Below are 23,684 nucleotides of genomic sequence, written 5' to 3' on the forward strand. Positions count from 1 at the left end.
CCAGAATGACCACCAACTGGGAGCTCTTTGGCACTATTGCGGCAATGTGGGAAGATGCCATCATTGACAACATTGACGAGGAATATGATAGACTGCTTCAGCACCTCCATGACTGTGCAAGGAATACCGAGAATGGAAAAGCCACAAACAGACGCCTATCTTTGGGAACTCTCGAGCTCATTAGCCAACGTGGTTTTTCACAAGCTTCAGGCGATCACAAGCTAACATCAGAGCTTGCAAAGCTGAGCAGAGAAGCAATAAAGGAAGACCTCAAAGAGAGAAGAGCAGCAGTGTTGGCCGATGTGACAGAAGCCAGGAAAAGTATTCGTAACGCTCGCCTATCCTTTGCCAACTACAAGTCAAAGATGGCTGTTCTCCTACATCCTGATGGATCTATCACATCTTCCAGAAGGGGAATGGAGAGGATTATTTATGACTTCTACTCAGATCTCTTCAACAGCCACGTCCACCTTCCCACATACCAAATTCCGCAGGATGGATATGTTGTTCCCAACGTCCTCCCTTCAGAAATCTGACACACCATTTCATAGATAAATGCGTACAGCACCCGGTCTGGACAAGGTCAGACCCAAACACCTGAATAATTTGCTGCCAGTACTCGTCAATATACTGGTTTGGCTCTTCACACACTACCTGTCTGAATACAGGTTCCGTCCCAATGGAAAACCAGCAGGACCATTCTGTTGTACAAGAAGGGAGACATCCACGACATCAGTAACTATCGCCCAATCTGCCTCTTCCGTCGTCTACAAGTTGTTCACTCGAGTCATCCTGAATAGAATAGGCAGAACACTAGACAAAGGACAACCATACGGGCATGCCAAGTTCCAAAACAGACTCAGCACGATCGACCATATCCACATGATGACCAAGGTCATTGAAGTTTCTCGAGAGTTCAAGATGCCGTTTTGTGTAATGTTCATTGATTAAAAGAAGGACTTTGATTCTGTCGAGACTGAAGTGGTCTTCGAAGCCCTAGCCAAACAGGGCATTCAAACTCAGTACATCAAGATCCTCCATGAGCTGTATTACAGATTCACCACCAGGATCTCACCATTCTACAAGGAAATGATTGTTGAAGTAAAGAGGGTTTGGCAGGGTGATACCATTTCACCGAAAGTCTTTAGTGCCACACATACGACAACTGAAATGGGAAGAAATGGGAGTGAAGATAGATGGTCGGCAACTACACCACCTCCTCTTCGCTGATGACATCATTCTAATAACATCAAATATAAGCCGAGCAGCACAAATGCTGGCCAACTTCGACCATAAATGTTGAAAGGTCGGACTGTAGCTGAATCTCACCAAGACAAGTTCATGTAAATCAAACTAGTTCCTGACATTTCATTTGTTCTCAATGGAACAAATATCTCTGAATTTAGCAGCTATGTGTACCTGGGTAGAGAACTCAACATGAGGAATGACTTGAGGCCAGAACTGCTCAGGAGGAAGAAATCAGTGTAGAACACCTTCAAGAGTGTCGAATAAGTTATTAAGAGGACAAAGAACCTCCGGCTCTGGGCACATCTTTTTGACTCCACCATTCTTCATGCACTAACGTACTCCTCAGAATCGTAGGCCCTGCAAAAACAGGACAAGAACGCTATTCAGGTATCTCAAAGAGGAATTGAAAGAGTTATTCTTGGAATATCACGTTTCACTCAAGTGAGAGAAGGAATCTGGAATTCTGACCTCCATCAACTATCAAGAATCAGGGACGTTGTCTCGTTTGCCAAAATGTTGAAAATCAGATGGGCCAGACCAGTAATGCAATTTAGAGATGACGGCTGGTAGAGCTGTTACCGACTGGATTCCACAAAAGGTCAAAAGACCATATGGCCGCCCACCTATGAGATGGTCAGACTTCTTTGTCAAAACCCTGAATGAATGGTTTGAGGTTCTTTGTATTCCTGGAGCAAGCAGATGCCATTGGGCTACACTAGCATGCAGCAGGGATGAATGGAGACATTACTGGCTCCCACTCGAGCAAATGAAAGATCAACAGGATGACAAGTTATATAAATGATGGGGACCAACAACAAAAAGACTCATTAGAATCAGGACAAACAATAAAACCAGAATAATACACTCAGGCACAGACACACAATGGCCGTGAAAGATTGCCTAATGATGTGCGCTCCAGACTCTTATTCTAACACCACTAAAATTCCTACTGTTCTTGGAGTGTCCCAGGTATAGTGGAAAAATCTCCCACATTACCAACCAGAGACCCTTGGGCGTGTCTGCCTAGGTCCTCTGCCGGTCTTCCAGATCGGGCCCTTCCGCTAGTCCCCCTGACTAGAGTCCTGCCAGGCTGGTTTTCTATGGAAGAAATAGCTGGTTCAATCCGTTTTTTCTATATCTGGCAAAGCCTGGTCCGGTCCTTCTATGGAAGAAAGTCCAGCTTGGTCCAATTTTTCCAAACTGGCAAAATCTGGATAAAGTTCCTATGTCATATGTGAAGGGATCTTCACATATGGTGAAGCACTAGGTGTCCACTAGGTGTCCAGAATGTTGTGCCGAATTTCAGATCCACAGTGGCAGAGAAACCCAGTTCCACACACAATAATACAAAAGCAAAGGAACTTTATTACTAGCCGGGCCATTGCTAGCTCGAGCTAGGGTCCAAGTCTCATCTAATGCACTAGAATCTTGACAAGGACCCCAACTCCCAGTCACAAGCAGATTATTTGGGGTTGAGAATAAAAAAGCAATTTATATACTGGTCTATTTTTAGCATCGGCCCTATTACAACAGTGGTCAGCTATTAGACCACGGCTAGTAACAGTTTCTAAGAGGGGTACAGTGACTCTTCATGACTAGCCAGACCCAACTGCCCAATTTTTTATCTCAGCAAATTACTCAACTGGGAGTTTACCAGAAACTGCTAGTCCTGTTCTGGGGAAACAGAATCTAAGGCCAGTTGAGACTTAATGTTGGCTAGAGGCTGTCCTGGCTGCTGAGGACCTGCTTTTGGGCTGCACAATGCTTCTCCCTCGAGCAGGGATTCCATGTCCCTCCAAGTCACACAGCTCCATGGCCAAGATCTTCTTCATCTGGATCTGTCAGTGTCACTAATAGGCAGATTTGCTTGCCAGGAACTGGGGTGATGATCAAACTGGGTGTGGATGCATGCATGCTAGCACTATCTCTCCAACCCCAAGAGGTTCATTTTAAATTTTTTTATATGGTAGTTCACAATATTTGGTTACATTTAACATTCAAACATCAATCCTACCACCATTAAACCTTCCCAAAACCATATTTTGGATTTTCCATCCTGAACCCTAATTCCTGTACCAAAGCAGAACTAAAATAATGTATTTTTATTGTTATGAAAACCATTGAAGATGCTCCAAAAGAGTATCCTTATTTTGGTGGTGGGATATGGGCACTGGTGGAGGGATGGTTGTTTCAGCATTGTATGACTAAGACTTAAGCCTGGAAGCATTGTAATTTTTCACATGGTGATTCAATAAAATAAAATTTTTTAAAAAATGAAAAAAAAAGTATCCTTAGAGTAAAGAGTGTAAAGGTTTTTCTATTTCGACAGGGGCCATTAGGACCTCCTATAAGAGATCACTAACATTTTGGGTTTGTTTTTTTTTTTTTTTTTTTTTTGCTTTTTGGGTCACACCCAGCAATGCTCAGGAGTTACTCCTGGCTTTGCACTCAGGAATTACTCCTGGCGGTGCTTGGGGGACCATATGGGATGCCGGGGATCGAACCCGGGTCGGCCGCGTGCAAGGCAAACGCCCTACCCGCTGTGCTATCGCTCCGGCCCACACTAACATTTTGTTAAAGGTTGAGCCTTGTGTGCTTTTTTAAATATATCTGTGTGTATATATATGTATATATTTTCTTCTAAGATTGATTGCCTGCTACTGTGGACCCCATTAAATGTGGTGTGGTACTTTTGGAGTATGGGTAGGGTGTGTCCTATGAATTGTTGCATGGCTGCTTTTGCAGGAGCATTGTCCAGGAAAAGGTTCACTTATGGGCGAGGCTCAGGCTGCGAGTGTGGAGAGCAGCCTTGAGCGGGACGATTGGGTTCTGCAGGTTTTCCACTGCAGGGGTTTGGTCCTTCCGGTGGGGAGGGCTCTCACCTGCCCCCTTTGGGACACTCCGAGTGAAACAGCTTGGCATAGGATCCGGTGGTATGATTATGATGGCGAGTGTCATGTTATGCTCCCCTCTGGAAGAGGGTTGTTTTTTGGTTTTTTTTTTCAACAATTTTAAGATATTCTATTGCACTCTCTTACTCTCTTCCCTAAACAAACGAAATGTGGAGACGCTGCCTCAACAAGAGTATTTTTGGTCACTGACAGAGAAATGTTTAAAAATCAACAGTCAAGTTTGTGCATTAGACTGTTCATCTATGCTGGATTCTGGTTCTCCCTAATTTTATTCAGTTACAGTGAAATGACAAAGTTTCTTATGATTTGGTTTCAGGCATACAATGTTTCAACACGGATCCCTTCATCTCTCCCAACAGCCCCTGCCCTGCAGACAACTTGCCTCCCACCCACCAGTCTGCTCTATGATGGGAAGGTTTTGTGGAGCCTTGTCAGGGGTTCCTGTTATGTTTTGGTTTTGGGCCAGAGTTACTCCTGGCTTTGCACTCAGAATTACTCATGGAAGTGCTCAGAGAATCATATGTGATATTTGCGATCATTCTCTGGTCAAACGAAAGCAAAGGAAATGTCCTACCTGCTGTACTAACACTCCTGCTCCAACATTCTTTTTTTAAGTTTTGTACTGTTGTTTACAGTGCTGTTGTTGATAGGGTTTCATAAACAACACATTGCCACCTTTCGTATGTTAGATTTTTGAAAATTCACCTCTCCAGCAAAAGTTTCCTGGTAGCAATGTCATGGCCTACAGCTGTTGCTCTTACATGCTGTGGAAATCTGGAAACACTAGAACCAGTGCCCAGAGTTGAAGCTTCCAAGCAACACAGACTTTGTTTCCCTTCTTCCCTTCCCTGGGTCTTTTCATTCTTCCATTAGTGTTAAGGGGTCTTATTCGAGATGGAAAAAATCCTTAATATCTTTTCTCATGAGGGGTGTGATGCCGCCAACATGTTGATCTGTACCTGTGGGGCGAGTGCATCAGCAGCCTGATGGTGTCTTCAGGCTTCCTGACATCCTAAAATTGTCGCTGTGCCTTTGGCTAGACCGCAACAACTTAGGACCAAGTTTACCAAGAAATTAAACAGCCAAAATTAAGTATGTGGGAGCCACGCCCACAAACCACCTCTGACTCAGCTATATAAGCTCATTTATTGACCCTATCTCAGAGACCCAGAGATAAATCTCAAGAGAAACCAAAAGCCACAGTTAATCTCAGACCAATGTATGGCTGAGCAGACTGGGGTAGATCGGAGGAGGCAGGTTGGCCTGTGCCTGCCCAAGCAGAGCCCCCAGCAGCCACTTTCTTCCACAATCCAAAGTTGCTGCCATATCCCCAGGCTGACTCCACTGTCTCAGGACGGACCTCACCAAGATATAATCTGCTGAAAATTCGGGTATGTGGGTTTTGTGACTGAAATCTCCAGGCTTTCACGAACTTGGTTTGGCTACCTCTCCCCACTTACAATACACATGGTAACACTGGCAGTCACCCCAACAAACCAATCCCAGGCCACCCTGTAAACTCTATTACTGGCCTTGCTTCAGAGACCCAGGAATACATCTCCAAAGACATCAGAAGCCAGAGATGCAGCAGGGAGTTCCAGCAGACACCACAGGGCGCCCCCTAGTGTGCACAGCTGGGAGCTCATGGAGAGCTCCCTGCTCAGAAGCACAATTCCGACTGAGTTGTCTTTCTGTTCTATGGCCACACGGGGGCGCCGCTGCTCTGCTCGCTCCTACTTGCAGGGGCGGGGCTGTGGTCTGACTCAGGCTGAGATGCTGACCTGGAGGAGGACATCAATGGGATGAAAATGCATTCAGGGCAGTCTTGGGGTCAGGAACTGGAGCTGGGTGGAGAGATGCGGAAGGGAAACCTCTGGGGTCTTGTGCTGTGTGTGAGGTTCCAAAATGTCCCCATAACCTCTTTCTCTAGTCTGTGATGCCAAACCTAGAAACTACAAGGGAACTTTCCTTCCACTCCCTGTTGCTTTTCTCAGGAAAATTATTCATCTTTTATCGCTACCCCATTTCTACAGCTGATAAGTCCACATCAGGACAGTATCACGAATCTCTACACTATATTTTGATGTTACAGCTTTCTTTTCTCTCATAGGATCCCATCCCAGGGTCGTTCACCCCAAGTGAAATCCCAGTCATGTCTCCCAAAGTTTCCTCTGGCTGAGACTTGGATGATGTGGCATTGTAAGGAGGCTGCTCTGCTACACACTGGAGAAAGCCCCTCAGTTTGGGTGTGGTGGCCAAGGCTAGGGGTGTTAGAAGCCCACAAACAGTGTCATTCTCAACAGCACTTCAGGGAGTGCAGGAGCCATTTGATGATCAGTGATGATGGTCACCCTCAACCCCTGATGACACATGTTTATCTATTTAAGATATGTGCTTTATTTTGTACATACAAATATATCTATTGTTGCAATTAAGATGACATGTACAGTGTTAATATAGTTTCTGCATCTCACCACCACCAAAGTGCCCAATACCATCCAGCATCTCCTTATGCTACTTATGTTATCAACATTAATTCTCCTCCTTCACCTAACCCTCTCCCAAAGAGTACCTATGCTTCTTGTCCTCTTTCCCACACTGTTTCTTTAGAATGAATCCCTCTGTAATGTTCACACTAAGAACTGTTCTTCAGGTTGTATGAAACTTTCAATTTTGTTTGTTTATTGTTGGGTCTCACCCAGCAGTGCTCAGGGCTTACTCCTAGGAGGACTCAGGGAACCATATGTGGTGCCAGGGATTGAACCCCAGTCAGCTGTATGTCAGGTGAACACCTTACCTGCTGGACTCTGGCCCTGGCCTTAAGAATATTTTTAATTCTTCTGTATGAAACCAGTTTTAAACATTACTTTAAATACTTTAAATGTTGTGACACTTATAAAGTATGTGTCAGATCATACCCATTCTAGTCTATGGCAAATATATTTTCATGGAACTAAACATTTTTTTGTTTCTGCACAGCCAGTATGGGCCCCTGCTTCCATACGTGAAAGGCCTGAGCCCTACACTGAGCCTTATCCCCAACTCACAGAACTAGCTTAGCTTTCCTGACTGGGAGAGGAGGCTAGATTGAATGTCTGGAATATTGCTCAGTGTAGACATTCTTGGGCCTGGGAGTGTTGTTCAGTGTAGACTGTCTGCCTTGCAGATATGAGAGCATGAGTTTGACTACTGGCACCATCCCACATGCCTCGGCTGATCCTGGTGATGCTGTCTTGTGTGATTCCCAGCCCCAAAACAAAAAATAGTCCTGTCTTTCACACCACACCCAAGTGTGCAGGAGCTCCACAACTAAATGATGTTACCTAAATGATGCAACAACTGAACAGTGTGTGACCACTGCGAGCAAGTGTGCAACCCTGGCAGGCACCACAACCAAGTGTGTGAGCACCAGTGAAGGCACCAACAGAAGCAACAACAAAGGGAAGGAAAAGGACAGAAATAAATCAGCAATAAAAGAATCTTTTAAACCGTCTTCTTACAAGCATCAAACCTCACAAGACAGGGAACCATGCCCAGGGGCCAGTGAGATACCTTAGCTCAAGGGCCCGGGCGCAGGCTGTGTGTGCAGCAAGGCCAGCACAAGGCCCCAGGGGTTTCCCTTCTGCAACTCTCCATCCGGCTCCAGATCCTGACCCTAGGAAGCTCCGAAGGCACCTTCATCCCATTGCAATCCACTTTCGGCCAATCTTCTACCTGGGCCAATATATCTTGGGCCAAATTATCTTGGACCCCTATCTCCTCCTCCTCCAGGTCAGCATCTCAGCCTGAGTCAGACCACAGCCCCGCCCCTGCAAAGTAGGAGCGAGCAGAGCAGCGGCGCCCCCGTGTGGCCATAGCTCAGAAAGACAACCCAGTTCGAATTGTACTTCATAGCAGGGAGCTCTCCGTGAGTTCCTAGCTGTGCACACTAGGGGGCGCCTTGTGGTGTCTGCCAGAACTCCCTGCTGCATCTCTGGCTTCTGATGTCTTTGGAGATGTGTTCCTGGGTCTCTGAAGCAAGGCCAGTAATAGAGTTTACAGGGTGGCTTGGAGTTGGTTCGTGGGGGTGACTGCCGGTGCTTCCACGTGTATTAGGAAGTGGGAAGAAGTACCCAAACCAACTTCGTGAAAGCCTGGAGATTTCAGTCACAAAACCCACATACCCGAATTTTCAGCAGATTATATCTTGGTGAGGTCCGTCCTGAGACAGTGGAGTCAGGCTGGGGATATGGCAGCTATTTTGGATTGTGGAAGCAAGTGGCTGCTGGGGGCTCTGCTTGGGCAGGCACAGGCCAACCTGCCTCCCTCCAATTTACCCCAGTCTGTGCAGGCATGCGCGGGTCTGAGATTAACTGCCGCTTTTGGTCTCTCTTGAGATTTCTCTGGATCTCTGAGATAAGGTCAATAAATGAGATTATATAGCTGAGTCAGAGGTTGTTTGTGGGAGTGGCTCCCACATACCTAACTTTTGGCTGTTTAATTTCCTGGTAAACTTTATATAATTATATAATTCCATTGTAGTGGCAGTTCTTGCAGGGGTAAATGAGGTGGCACTTGAGTTCTACCTCTCAGAAGTCACACAGGTGGCCTGGCTCTCTGAGGTCGCACAGGCTGACTGGTTCTCTGAAGTCACACGGGTGGCCTGGCTTTGAGTTCGCACAGGTGGACTGGCTCCCTGAGGTTGCACAGGTGGACTGGCTCTCTGAGGTCACACAGGTGGACTGGCTCTCTGAGGTTGTACACACGCTCTGGCTCTGAGGTTGCACATGTCAGCTGTGGTATTGGCACACTTGGCTGTGCTGCTCATTATTTTGGTTGCACACACTGGCATTTCCTCCCACCCAAGAGCCTGAGCCCCGAATGGGCACAAAATAATTTACCTTATGTTGCTTGTTACAGTAAGAAAGTATTGGGAAATAGATCAATAGAAGTCAATCTGTGATCATTGTTCTATCTCATAATGGTGTTACTAAAGCGGAGTGTCTCAGTGTTTACTGGATGTTTTGTGCCTCTGAGCCTTCTGTGTTACAATTTTTGCTCACTGAGCTTGGTGGGCTTCTAGGAAACAATTTGTTTAATATTTTTATTGAATCACTGAGATAGACCCTGACAAAGCTGTTCATGACTGTATTTCAGTCATACAGTATTCCCACACCATCCCTGCACCAGTGGACATTTCCAGCACCAGTGTCCCCAGGTTCCCTCCCATCACCCCCACTCCACATCTGCTTCCTGCCTCTATGGCAGGTGCTTTACTTCTCTCTCTCTCTTTCTCTCTCTCTCTCTCTCTTTCTCACACACATACAGACACACACACACACACACACACACACACACACACACACACACACACCCTCTTTCTTCTTTTGGACACTGTGGTTTGCAATATCCTACACAACTGTTTATCAAATCTGCTGTTTTCCTACTGGGCTGGGGTCAGGTGGCTCAAACTACTATGGAATGCAGTGTCGCTCCAGAAGCTGGAAGCATTTGGTGGATTGGCAGCTTGATGAGGTTCAGGTGTGGAGCTGGGCCATTTCTATGCCTGAAACTTTGGGTGTGGGTGGGCGCTGTTGGCCCTGGGCAGGGGAGGGTGGCTGGGGTGTTCGGGGAATCTGCCCAACCCCGTTCTGAGGAGGGCCCAGAGCCCAGCCCTGATTGGTCTACATGGAGGATTTAGAGCTTTGCATTCTTCTCAAGATTACTTGAAGAACTGGACCATTTCTCTGCTGAAAAAGAAAATTTTGGGGGACTAGATAAATAAAGGAGCTGGAAAAGGGGTTCTTGTGGGACCCCTTGGTTCTTTATGGGAACTTTATGGGACTTCTATGGAACCTTTCAACCCAGAATACTTACACTAGAGGTGGAATATTGCCTTGGCGAGGGGGGGTGGAGGGGAGGGTCCTGTATCTGCTCTATCTCTACTTCCACTTCTGAACGAATCTACCCTTGAGAAAGCCCATTACAAAGATGCTTTTCCCCATGAACTAAGGCCCTGGATGTGTAAAAGTCTGTCTTTTTTTTTTTTTTTTTTTTTTTGCTTTTTTGGGTCACACCCAGCGATGCACAGGGGTCACTCCTGGCTCATGCACTCAGGAATTACTCCTGGCGGTGCTCGGGGGACCATATGGGATGCTGGGATTCGAACCCGGGTCGGCCGCGTGCAAGGCAAACGCCCTACCCGCTGTGCTATCACTCCAGCCCCCTAAAAGTCTGTCTTGTTTATTACATTATATATATTATATTTAATACAATTCTTGGTATTTGCACAAAGAATGTTGTTATGATGATTACAGATTCTAAGTAATAAATATGATTCATGGAGAAGAGTCAGGGCTCAGTCCACAGGCTGTGAGCCCCTCACTGCAAGCTTTTTGCTCCCATTTCTGCCTCTTTCTTAGTCCTCATGGCGTCCATGGATCAGGCCTGCTCAGCTGGGGCTGGTGCCTGGCAAAAATCTAATATGGTTTTTCTTCAAAGGACTTTCAAGGGGCTGGTGAAATAGTATAACAGGTAAGGAGCTTGCCTTGCACCTTGCCAGAAATAGGTTCTATTGTCTGCATCCCATACGTTCCCCTAAGTGCTGCCAGGAGTAATTCCTGAGTACAGAGACAGTGAGCATCACTGGGTGTGACCCCTTGCCCTCTCCCAAAAGACTTCCTGTTAGCATTAATCTGTTGTTGATATTATCCCAGTTGAAGTCATTTTCAGGCTCTAACTGAGCAGGAGAGCTATTACAGAAGGTAAGATGCTTGACTTGAATGTGGCCAACACGGGTTTGATCCAGGGCACCACATATAGTACCATGAATCTGCCAAGAGTGATCCCTGAGCACAGAGCCAGGAGTTGTTCCTGAGCGCTGCCTGGTGTGGCCAAAAGCCAAAAGCAAAAAAAAAAAAAAAAAAAAATCGTCACCACCAACAATAAAGGGCTTTAACTCAGATTCCTCGCTCGGCAAACACTGACAGGCATAACCTGAATGCACAGAAGCATCTCTGGGGTACTCAGGAACTTGTAAGATTGTAGCGAGATACTGAAATGAAAACCATGGAAAATCGATGAGTCAGTCTCAGCCCTGGACACGGGACACAGTGCGACAAAGATCAGGTGAGGGAGCAGGTGAGAGGGCGAAGTCCCAGGTCCCAGGTGTGGTCCAGTGTCCCCGGGGTCGTGTTGGGGGCGGGAGATCAGGCCTGGGGATTCCTGATCTCCCCAGAGTTTCACTTCTCCCTCAGCAACCTGTGTCAGCGCCTTCTGCCCGGATACTCCTGACGCGTGCCCAATCCTCACTCCCATTGGGCATCGCTGTCTATTTCAGCCAATCAGCGTCCGAGACGCTCCCGGTTATAAATTGACGGGACTCGGGAGGGAGTCAGAACCCTCCTGCTTGCTTCAGTATGTGGGAGCCGCGACCCCTCCTGCTGCTGCTCTCGGGGGCCCTGGCCCTGACCCAGACCCGGGCGGGTGAGTGCGGGGTCGGGAGGGGAGTTCGTTGCGGGGGGAGGGTGGGGACTGCCAGGCACTCATGTGCAGGACCCCGAGAAGGAGTTTCTCCGGTTCCCTGCCGGATGCCCCAAATGTTCCTCCTTGTCCCCCCAACCCCCAACTCCCCCCGCGCCCCTTAGTCTCGCCCTTCTCGGTCCCTCCCCCCTTCCCGTCTCCCGAGCCCCCTCCCTTTCCCTCACCCTGGCCCCGGGGCGCGCGGGGGGCGGGTCTGGCCGGGTCTCACCCCTTCCCCTCCCCCAGGCCCCCACTCCCTGCGGTATGTCTACACCGCCGTGTCCCGGCCCGGCGGGGAGCCCCGCTACACCGAAGTCGGCTACGTGGACGACACGCAGTTCGTGCGCTTCGACAGCGACTCGGCGAGTCCGAGGATGGAGCCGCTGGCGCCGTGGGTGGAGCAGGAGGGACCCGAGTACTTGGAGCGGGAGACGCTGAGAGCCAAGCGCAACGCACAGGGTTTCCGGGTGGACCTGAACACCCTGCGCGGCTACTACAACCAGAGCGAGGCGGGTGAGCGCGGCCGGGCAGGGACGAGCCAACACGGGGACGGGCCGGGTCGCCCCGAGGCGGGTCCGAGCGTCCCCGAGGCTGAGGGACCCGCCCCGGACCCTTGACCGGGAGGCGCCGCGGGGACCGGGCCCCGGTTTCGTTTTCGGTTCGGGGTTAATCTGTGCGGGCGGGTCAGACTCTCACACCCTCCAGCACATGTCCGGCTGCGACGTGGGGTCCGACGGGCGCCTCCTGCGCGGGTACGAACAATCCGCCTACGACGGCGCCGACTACATCGCCCTGAACGAGGACCTGCGCTCCTGGACGGCGGCGGCGGGCACGCAGGCTTGGAGAACCCAGCGCAAGTGGGAGCAGGCGGGTGACGCTGAGTACACAAGGAACTACCTGGAGAACATCTGCGTGCCTTGGCTCCTCAGACACCTGGAGCACGGGAAGGACACGCTGCTGCGCGCAGGTACCGGGTCCCGGGTGGTGACGACCCCTGACCGCCCAGGGGAAGGGCGACTCCCCACAGGGGGGACATAGTGGGGTTCAGTGTCCGAACAGCGCCCCTTCTTCAGTCAGGAGAGGGACGGACCCACCTGGTTTCCAGGTTCTGTACCAGAGACCCGCCCTGTGTCCTCAGGACCTTGAAGTTACTCCCTGTGGGAGGGTGGGGGAGGGGCGACCTTCTCTGAAATAAGGAATATGGCTTCCCTGGGACCCGGCAGCCACCTGTGAACTCTCTCAGGTCTCAGCTCTGATTCCTGCTTCTCTCAGTCACTCACCCTCCACCCAGGGCAGGACAGAGTCAGTGTCTCCTGAGAGACCCGAACCTCCTTCCCAAACCCTGTTCTAGAACTTTCCAAGGAATAGGATTTTATCCAGTTTCCCCAGCCAAGCTTGTGTCTGGATATTTGCCTCCTATTCCAAACCAATTATCCTGTTCAGCCTCATTATGAAAGTGACCCAAAGCATGAATTTTCTCATTTTTCCTCCTCAGAAGCCCCCAGAAATCACATCACCCGCCACCCCTTCTCTGACCAGGAGGTCACCCTGAGGTGCTGGGCCCTGGGCTTCTACCCTGCCGACATCACCCTGACCTGGCAGCGTGATGGGGAGGACCTGACCCAGGACACAGAGCTGGTGGAGACCAGGCCTTCAGGGGATGGAACCTTCCAGAAGTGGGCGGCTGTGCTGGTGCCTTCTGGAGAGGAGCAGAGATACACGTGCCGTGTGCAGCACCAGGGGCTGCCGGAGCCTGTCACCCTGAGATGGGGTGAGGAGGGGGACGGGGCACAGAGCCTGTTCTCAGGGAATCAAGGTTGGCCCCTCTGGGGAACTGCTGAGGGTGAGGCTGGGGCTGGGGGTCAGACCCTCTCCTTCCTCCCTTCCCAGAGCCCCATTCTCAGCCCACCATCCTCACTGTGGGCATCATTGTTGGCCTGGCTGTCCTCGGGGCTGTGGTCACTGGAGCTGTGGTGACAGCTGTGATCCGCAGGAGGAAGCGCTCAGGTAAGATGGGGGCGGGTTGGGGAGAATCTGTCCAACATGGCAGGTCTTGAATCTTGTCCCACTTTGGGGGTCTCCCCCCATATTAGCTCTCCTGCCTCATTACTGGGAGCACCACCCGCCCCTGTGTTGTCGCTCAGACTCCCCTGTGTTTGCTGCTCTCAGGCTTGCTCAGGAAAGACACTTTCACCTCCATAAGCTGGGGATGAACCTGGTTCCCAGGGTCCCAGGTTACAGGGACTGTCCCTGTGAGTACAGACTGCTGGGAGAGGCTGGTCAGTCCTGGAGCAACTCCTTTCTGCGTGTTTCCTGGTCCTGCCCTCAGTCTTCTAGTTCTGATGCTTCTCTGGGGTCCGGGCCTAGAGAGCTGCTCTGTGGCTCAGGACCCAGTGCTCTCCCCGACCTTCCCTGGATGTTTCCTTCCCACAGGTGAGAAAGGAGGACAGTACACTCAGGCTGCAAGTAAGTGTGGGCAGGGCTGGGGCCCTGGAATCCTGGGGACAAAGACCTGAGCCCACAGGAGCTCCCGCACCCCTAGATCCTCCTCTAGTCCCACCCCCTGGGGCTCTGACCTTGGCCTGTTTGTTCCTCCCCAGACAGCGACAGTTCCCAGGGCTCTGATGAGTCTCTCTCAAACCCTAGAGGTGAGACTCTGGAGGCTGGAGTGGGCGGGATTGGGCAGAGGGGACAGGACTGGGTTTGGGGGTTCTTTGAGAGGGATGCTGAGAGCTTGCTCAGGATGTCACCACTTCTGTCACTCACCTGAGTCTCTTCATTCTTTCCTCTCACAGTGTGAAGCAGCTGCCCTGCTGGGTTCCTCACATCCCAAAGTTGTCTCAAGAACTGATGATTCTCCTTCTGCCCTGGGACGTGAATGTGTCTATGTCCTGTCACATACTGTGATGGGGGAGACTGACCCACCCCTGCCCACTGGGCCCTCCACACTGACCTGCGTTCTCTTCCCTGATGCTCTGGGCTGTGCCAGCAGAGATAGGACTCAGCTGTCTCCATCTGTGTTAGCTTCTTGGTTTCCTGAATAATGCTTCTCCCTTATTGAAATCAGCATCTGATTTGCATTTTTCTATTTCCTGTTTTGTGGCATTGAGGGTTAATAAAGGAAATCCCTGAAATTTGAGAAGAAAAAAATAAAAATCTTGGAACCTTCCATGTGTTTTCTGTTTTGATTTGAGTCTGTCCCACAGGTGACCGGAGAGGCAGTGAGGGAAGGGAGGGGACAGAGGTGTGCCCAGTCTGTCTCTGTCTCAGTCATTGTGGGCTTTGATGCACCTCTAACTCCTTTGTTGCTTTAGGGGAAGGAGGCCCAATCCTGGTTCTGCACTCACTGGTCATTCCTGGCAGGCCCAGGGAACCATATGGAAATCAGATCCAGGTTGGCCACATAAAGTAAGCGCCTCCCCCTATACTATCGCTCAAGGTCCCTCTAACTCCTGTGTTTTTTCCTAAAATCCCAGTGTGTTACTCTATTTAAAAAATTTCTACATTCTATATCTCAGAGATTGTGTGACCCACAGCAAACCCCAACACATGAGAATATGTCTTATTGTAAATTTTAACTTGAGTTTACAGACAAGCGTCAATTGCCTCAAACTGCAAGTGTTTGTTTCTCTTGGGCAGAGCCTCACCCATGAGTAAACTTTCTCCTGGACCTGGAGGCTGCATCTGTAGCCGCCCAACATGTCTACCTCACACCACTGATATTCCAAGAGTAGCATATTAGTGGCATTTAAAGTAGAAGGCAACCAAACTTAGGGGGAAATATATTTTTACAGACATATATATACATATAGTCAGGACTGGACCTCTCTACCCAGATTTTCCATTTTCCAGTAGCTAGGTGGTCACACCCAGGAACTGCCCCGGCGCTGTATAATCCCACAACAGCCAACATCCAGAGACTTAAACCAAGCTCCCCGAAGAGAGCAACACAGAGTCTCTTCCCGAGTGCCTGGCCGTCTTCCCCGGGGCCCCTCGGAGGGGATTGGCTTCAGCTTCCCACCCTACCCCGAGCAGAGCTCCTGTGGTCGAAGACCCCGGAGCCTAGCTACAACCATGCTCAAGGTCCCTCTCTACACGTTCAGATGGGCCTCATGCATGAAGGTACTGGCAGAGGAACCCAGGTGTGTGGGACCTGGGGCTGAGACCTCCAAGCCTGCTCGGATCAGGACTGGGCCTCTTCTGCCCAGATTTCCCATTTTCTAGTAGCTAGGTGGTCACACCCAGGGGTTACCCCCAGCTCCGTGTAATCCCACCATCGGCCAACATCCAGAGACTATAAAACCAAGCTCCTGTTAGCCCTCGGCTGCAAAGCGGCCGTGTGACATCTTATAGCCTAGTTCTCCCTCTGGAAGAACCTGGCAAGCTACCGAGAGATTCCTGCCCTCATGAGAGAGCCTCGCAAACTCCCCATGGTGTATTCATATGCCAAAACCAATAACATGATGGGTCTCATTCACCTGACCCTGAAAGAGCATCCAATGTGATATAGTTGGGAAGGATGAGTAAAGAGAGGCTTCTAAAATCTCAGGGCTGGGGCCGGAGCGATAGCACAGCGGGTAGGGCGTTTGCCTTGCATGCGGCTGACCTGGGTTGGATCCCCGGCATCCCATATGGTCCCCCAAGCACCGCCAGGAGTAATTCCTGAGTGCAAAGCCAGGAGTAACCCCTGAGCATCGCTGGGTGTGACACAAAAAGCAAAAAAAAATAAATAAATAAAATAAAATAAATAAAATAAAATCTCAGGGCTAGGACGAATGGAAATGTTACTGAGACCACTCGAGAAATTTGATGATCAATGTGATGATAATGATGATGATATATACATATATATCTCTAATATATATAAATATTAGAAAAGTGCTTACTTAATGGCCCCTTGGTGAAATACAATAATCTTCACACATGTTCCTCTAAGGAAACTTTCTTGGATCATTTTCAGCAGTTTATTCATAACAAATAATATCACTGTCATCCCATTGCTCATCGATTTGCTTGAGCGGACGCCAGTAACGTCTCTCAATGTGAGACTTATTGTTACTGTTTTTGGCATATCCAATAAGCCACGGGTAGCTTGCCAGGCTCTGCCGTGCGGGCGCAATACTCCTGGTAGCTTGACAGGCTCTCCGGAAGGGGTGGAGGAATTGAACATGGGTCGGCCGTGTGAAAGGCAAATGCCCTACCGCTGTGCTATCGCTCCAGCCCCAACAAATAATACAAAATGTATTATTTCGGTTCTACTTTGGGGCAGGGGTTTGGGTTCGTAGGGAAACATCTGAAATATGGTGGTAGGAAGGTGTTATGGTGGTAGAATTGGTGTTCCAATATTAAATGTAATAAATATTTTTATTTGGACTACTTTATAAAAATAAAATTTTTTAAATTAAAAATAAAATTTGAGGCTGGAGCGATAGCACAGCGGGTAGGGCTTTTGCCTTGCACGCAGCCAACCCAGGTTCGATTCCTAGCATCCCATATGGTTCCCTGAGCACCGCCAGGGGTAATTCCTGAGTGCAGAGCCAGGAATAATCTCTGTGCATCGCTGGGTGTGTCCCAAAAGCAAAAATAAATAAATAAATAATAAATTTTAAAAAGCTGTGTTTGATGCAGTCAAAATGCCCTTCACTGCTCATGCATGGCCTGTGTTCATGAAGTACATGGTTTAGTTATTTTTATCTTATTAAGTTTATTTCCTCTCCTTCTCTTCATTGTTGTTCTTAGTGATGCTTTGATAACCGGAGGCTGTGCACATGCCTGACTGGTGCATGAACGTTTCTAGCTGTGATTCTCAGCACGAGGTCAGTGGGACTATCCCACGTGCTTGCTGGGGGTAGGGTGCACTCCCAGTTGAGGCACAAACTATACTTGTGGTGTTACTGGAGTCACTGTGATGCCCACCACATGCCCACCAGAGGCCACAGCTGCTGGTCCTGGTATCCTACTCAATATGCCTCAACCGTAACACCATCTGTTAGAGATAAAAGACTCCATCTATGAGACTCTGCCACTCTGCCTTAGATGCCAATCTCAAGTCCAGATTATTTCCTGAATTTACAACCAATCAGGAATAAATCTGAGGTTGCTATAGTTACCTCCTCAGGCTCAATTTTCTACAGTGACTCTAAGTACTTAGGAAACTTCTATGCCCAGCACTTTAGTGACATGATAGAGTACAGAGGAGGATCTTGATGAAGAGATAGAAGTGGTAAACTGCAGAATCAAAGGAGCTTCTGTTACCATAGAATGTGGGTTTATACCATCCAGTGTGTGGATCACTAATTGGCAGCACTCTGAACTGGATGCTAATGGAATAGGAGTTTTCATCTCATAGGCATTTGCTTTTTTTTTGACTCTTCTCCATTTTTAAGAGGTGGAGTGGGGGGCAGTGCACAATATTCTGTGACCTTGATTTCCAGTGGCCAGCTCTATTCAGGAGTCCATCCAGAGTTGCCTCATTAGAATAAAGATGCTCCTATTCCCCTCATCCCCCCAAATTCATGAAGTTTCAGGAGCCCTGTGTCAGGAACCACAGGCAATGGCCATATATTAGAACTGAATATGTGTCTAAAGCTCTGACCACTGAGGAAATCCCAAGAGTTTTAAAAACTCTCCATCAGAAATGGAAATGAGGCAAAAATGTGTGTGTTACTATAAACTTCAAAATCACAACCTCAGTTGAGATAATTGTGCAGAATCCCAAGCTTACCCACCACATCCCCCACTCTCACATTAAAGTTCTGCCTTGGCTAAGTCTACACATTTCTGTAGTGACCCTCTCAATTGTATTTGCAACTGCCCTTCAGTTCTCTCTGCCCATCCTCTAAAATTATTTTTAGAATATACTTTAAAAAGCTCATATATAAATCCATTATCTGCTGGTTAATAATCCTGGGACTCATACTTTTATAGGGAATCTATGATAAAATTCCCTTTTTAGGGCTTCCCCTAAAAAATTCCCTCTGAGTGTGACCTCATCTTGGCTTCTACTTAGAGGATGTAGACTGGACGACCAAAACCATATCTGTTGCTACACCAACACCAATGGTTGATTCAATCCTTTAATTTCTTGTTCCCCTAGATTCTTCCATCACCATCTGATTTCACTTGATTTTATCTCTTTGAGCTAATAGACAATTGTTCTCCCAAGCCACTAATTTTAGGATTATTTGTTACAAAGTAATGAGTATTAATAAGGTTTTCCTGTTTCTGCTGTTCTATAGGTATTACTTACATCGACTTTGTTTCCTGAGCCTTGTCACTGTTATTCATATCAGCTTTAGATTCTTCTCTACTACTTCTTCCTTTTACTTTTTTAAATGTATTTTTCACTCTTCCCTTCATTGACATTATAATGACAGGGGTGAGAAGTGTGTGCTTACAAGTGTGTGTGTAAGTGTGTGTATCTTGGATACAACTGTCAGAAACATACTGTTAACATATGATGTAAAAGGGGATATATTTTGAGGAAATAAGTGATACACAAGTGACAGAAATGTAAATTTACCAGTAGAAGAGAAATAAGGGGCTGGAGCAATAGCACAGCAGATAAGGCATTTGCCTCACATGCTGCCGACCCAATTTCAATTCCTAACATCCCAATGGTCCTGGAGCACCACCAGGAGTAATTCCTGTGAATGAGCCAAGAGTAGCCCCTGTGCAACACCAGATGTGACCCAAAAAGAAAAAAAAAAGGGAATACATCGTAATATTTGCAAATTTTTCTCCTTTCATACTAAAATAACATAGGGCATATTTCACATTTTTAAAATATTTTCTCATCATTCAATAAAAAATTTGTTCAATGTATTATAAAAAATTAATACTAGCATCTTTACTCTCAAGGATGGCTAATAAAGTAGTAGTGATTTAATTGGGCTAAACATAAAAATTGTGTTCTAGTCAAGTCTCTTTTTTTATTGAATTATCATGAGAAAAGTTACAAAGCTTTCAGGTTTAAGTCTCAGTCACACAATAATCAAACACTCATCCCTTCACAGTGCACATGTTCTACCACCAAGAACCCCAGTATACCTCCCATCCCACCCCACCCACCGCCTGTGTGGCTGATGATTTTCACTTTAATTCTCTTTGCTTCGATTACATTCAATATTTCAACAGAAAACTCGCTATTGATATTTGGATTTTCCCCCCAAGAATCAGACCTGGTGAAAAGGCATCATTTGATAATATAAAGTTTTCCATTGCTGAGAATGAAGAGCATATGAGGTTTTGGATTTCTGGTATTTTAGTAATTAAGTCCATCAAAAGAAGTTACAGAAAGAACATTAAGGTAGCAAGGCATGTATTGTTTCCTTGTGTCTGCAAATCAGTGGATTTAGGGTTCTGGAAAGAGATACAGACCCAAAACTGTAACCAAAACCTTTCCTGGACTACAAGCATCTGGGTTTGCATCCCAAAGACAAGCTGGGCAAGATTCTGGAATCTACATCCCAAAGACTAGGCTGGGCTAGCACCTGGAATATGCATGTCAAAGACCAGGCTGGGCTAGCACCTGAATCTGGATGTCAAAGACAAGCCAGGCTTCTGTGAGAAAGGAAAACTAGCTATTTCAGTAAACAAAGTATTTACTGAAGGCAGCTTAAAGGAAAAGATGTTTTGCTTCATCCAAGCCAGTCAGGACACATAAGAAATCTCACCCATTTTCATGGGCCCTATGTTCCTGCCTTTGTGAGGTGCAGTTTACATAGGCTCATGCTGATGGCTCAGTCCCAGCCCAACACTTATCACCTCTGGATAGATCAACAAGATTAAAACTCAGCAAGGAAACACTGGCTTTGAAGGAAAAAATAGAAGAGTGAGGACTAATAGATGTGTAAAGGGCTTTACATACCCCCCAAAAAAATACGCATTCTTTTCCAGTTCGCACAGAACATTTTACAAAATAGACCACTTGCTGGGTCACAAAACATACCTCAAAAGAATCGGGAAGATAGAAATTGTATCAACTATCTCCTCAGACCACAATGCACTGAAGATAGAAGTTAATCACACACAGACTGTGAGAACCAAATCACGCACCTGGAAATTAAACAACTCAATGTTGAACAATGAGTGGGTCAGAGAGGAAATCAAGGAAGAAATCAAAAGATACCTGAAAACAAATGAAAATGAAGACATGAACTACCAGAACCTTGGGACGCAGCTAAAGCCATGTGAAGGGGAAAATTTATAGCTCTGCAAGCATTTCTCAGGAGAAAGAAAGGGCCCTTATAGATAACTTCACAGCTAAAGATCTTAGAAAAGGACCAACAAACGGAGCCCAAATCAGGCAGAAGGAAAGAAATAATGAAATTTAGAGCAGAAATGGAAACCCAAAAAACAATCTTAAAGATTAATGAAATCAAGGACTGGTTCTTTGAGAAAATAAACAAGATTGATAAACCACAAGCAAGACTCACAAAGAAAGAAAGAGAAAGAACCCTAATAAACATAATCAGAAATGAAAAGGGGGACATCACAACAGACACCAAAGAAACTCAAAGGATTATCAGAGACTACTTTGAAAGTCTGTATGCCATGAAACAGCAGAACCTAGAAGAAATGGATAAATTCCTGGATTCCTATAATCTCCCAAGGCTGAACCAAGAAGATTTGGAATACTTGAAGAGACCTAATACTATCAAGGAAATTCAAACTGTAATCAAAAGTCTTCCCAAAAACATAAGCCCAAGTCCAGATGGATTCACTAGTGTATTCTTCCAAACATTTGAAGAGGACCAATTGCCAGTTCTTCTCAAGCTTAGCCAGGAAATTGAAGAAACAAGAGTTCTCCCAAACAGTTTCTATGAGGCACATATCTCCTTAATACCAATAACAAAAAGAGAGACCACAAAAAAGAAAACTACTGGCTGATATCCCTGATGAACATGGATGTAAAGATCCTCAACAAAATATTAGCAAATAGAATCCAACAACTCATCAAAAAGATCATAAACCATGACCAAGTGGCAATCATCCCGGGGATGCAAGGATGGTTTAACATTTGGAAATCAATCAACATAATACATCATATCAACAAAAGAAAAGGTAACAACCATATGATCATATCAAAAACCGCAGAGAATGCATTTGACAAGATCCAGCACCCATTTATGATGAAAACTCTCATTAAAATGGGGATTAAAGGAACTTTCCTCAAGATACTCAAAACTATCTACCACAAGCCTATGGCAAGCATTATCTTCAATGTGGAAAAACTAAAAGCTTCCCCTCTAAGATCAGGGACAAGGCAAGGATGCCCATTCTCACCACTTCTATTCAGTCTAGTACTGGAAGAACTTGCAATAGCAGTTAGGCAAGAAAAAGATATTAAGGGCATACAGATAGGAAAGGAAGAAATCAAGCTCTTAGTATTTGCAGATGATATGATACTATATTTAGAGAACCCTAAAGCCTCTACCAAGAAGCTCCTAGAAACAATAGACTAGTATAGTAAAGTCACAGGCTATAAAATCAATACCCGAAAGTCCATGGCTTTCCTACACACAAATAATGAGAGAGAAGAAAGTGACATAAGAGCAATCCCGTTCGTAATCATGCCTCTGAAAATCAAGTACCTCAGAATCAGCTTAACTAAGGAGGTAAAGGACCTTTACAAAGAAAACTACAAAATGTTACTTCACAAAATAATGAAAGAGGACAGAAGTAAATGAAAACATATCCCCTGTTCATGGATTGGGACAATTAACATTGTCAAAATGGCAGTACCCCCAAAGCATTGTACAGATTCAATGCGATCCCTATAAGAATACCCATAAAATTCTTCAAAGAAGTGGATCAAACACTCCTGAAATTCATATGGAACAACAAACCCCCAGGAATAACGAAAGCAATTCTTGGAAAAATGAAGATCGGAGGCACCAACTTCCCGACCACAAGATCTATTACAAAGTGGTAATAATTAAAACAGAGGGAATTGGGACAAAGGCAGAGCAGCACACCTATGGAACAGGGTTCAATATCCTTACACACACCCTCAACATATGATCATCTAATCTTTGATAAGGGAGCAAGTAATGTGAAGTGGAGTAAGGAAAGCCTCTTTAATAAATAGTGCTGGCAAAACTGGACAGCTACATGCCAGAAAATGGGCTAAGACTTCTACCTAACACCATGTACAAAGTCAGACCAAATGGATTAAAACCCTCAATATCAGACCAGAATCCATTAGGAACATTGAAGAAAATCCTCTACGACATTGAAGTTAAAGGTATCTTCAAAGATGACACGCCACTGACCTAGCAACTAGAAACAGAGATAAACAAATGGGACTATCTTAAACTCTAAACCACCTTCTTAGAAGCATCAGCCCTTATAAGACGCCCAGGGGCCAGTGAGGTGCCTTAGCACAAGGGGCTGGGGCGCAGGCTGTGTATGCTGGAAGCAGCCCCCAAACACAGAGCCTGGAGTGACCCTGAACAGAGCAGGGTGTAGTATCCCCAGCACCAAATGACCACAGAGAAAGAAAGGGAGAGAGATCCCACACCAGCTCCACAGGAAACAGCGACCTGAGACATGAGGGAAAGGTCTGTGTGTCCTAGTGACAGTAACTGTAGCCTCATGTCTATGGCTACTTTGTCGCACTTTCCTCAAGTCTGTTCCATGTCCTCTCCTGCTGCCCCAGGTGGGTCTCTGAGCCCAGCAGAGTCCAGCCCTGCCCTCCCACAGGCCACTTCCCAGTCAGTCACTCTCCACTTCCTGAGAACTGAGTCCCACTTCCTCCTCCCCGTGCCAACCAGTAAGCTCCTTCCCTACCCCCATACTCAGGGGGTGGGTTCATTTCACTTTGTATTTACTTCTTTGGTTTGGGGGCTCACCTGGCTGTGCTCAAGGATGAGTCCAGTCAGTGCTCAGGTGACCATATAGAGTGTCAGGGATAAAGCCCTGGAGTGTAGTATGCGAGGTAAGTGCCTTACCCACTAGCCCCATAGCACTTTTTCTGTCTGGTCCCTAGAGCACTTTCCCCAGAATAAACAGGGTTTCAGG

At 47.0% G+C, this 23,684-nt stretch overlaps 1 protein-coding gene across 1 annotated transcript; it reads left to right on the forward strand.

The window, feature by feature from the left end:
• Window positions 1-3,060: 3,060 nt before the first annotated feature.
• LOC129401646 (patr class I histocompatibility antigen, A-108 alpha chain-like) lies at window positions 3,061-14,740 on the forward strand. Its single transcript, XM_055124379.1, has 8 exons — window positions 3,061-3,088; window positions 11,907-12,173; window positions 12,349-12,627; window positions 13,156-13,431; window positions 13,551-13,667; window positions 14,094-14,126; window positions 14,261-14,308; window positions 14,456-14,740. Exons 1-8 carry the CDS (start codon window positions 3,061-3,063, stop codon window positions 14,458-14,460), a joined length of 1,053 nt encoding a protein of 350 aa, XP_054980354.1. The 3' UTR covers window positions 14,461-14,740.
• Window positions 14,741-23,684: the final 8,944 nt, after the last annotated feature.

Source organism: Sorex araneus, chromosome 2 (assembly GCF_027595985.1).
Source record: "Sorex araneus isolate mSorAra2 chromosome 2, mSorAra2.pri, whole genome shotgun sequence".
Taxonomy (NCBI): domain Eukaryota; kingdom Metazoa; phylum Chordata; class Mammalia; order Eulipotyphla; family Soricidae; genus Sorex; species Sorex araneus.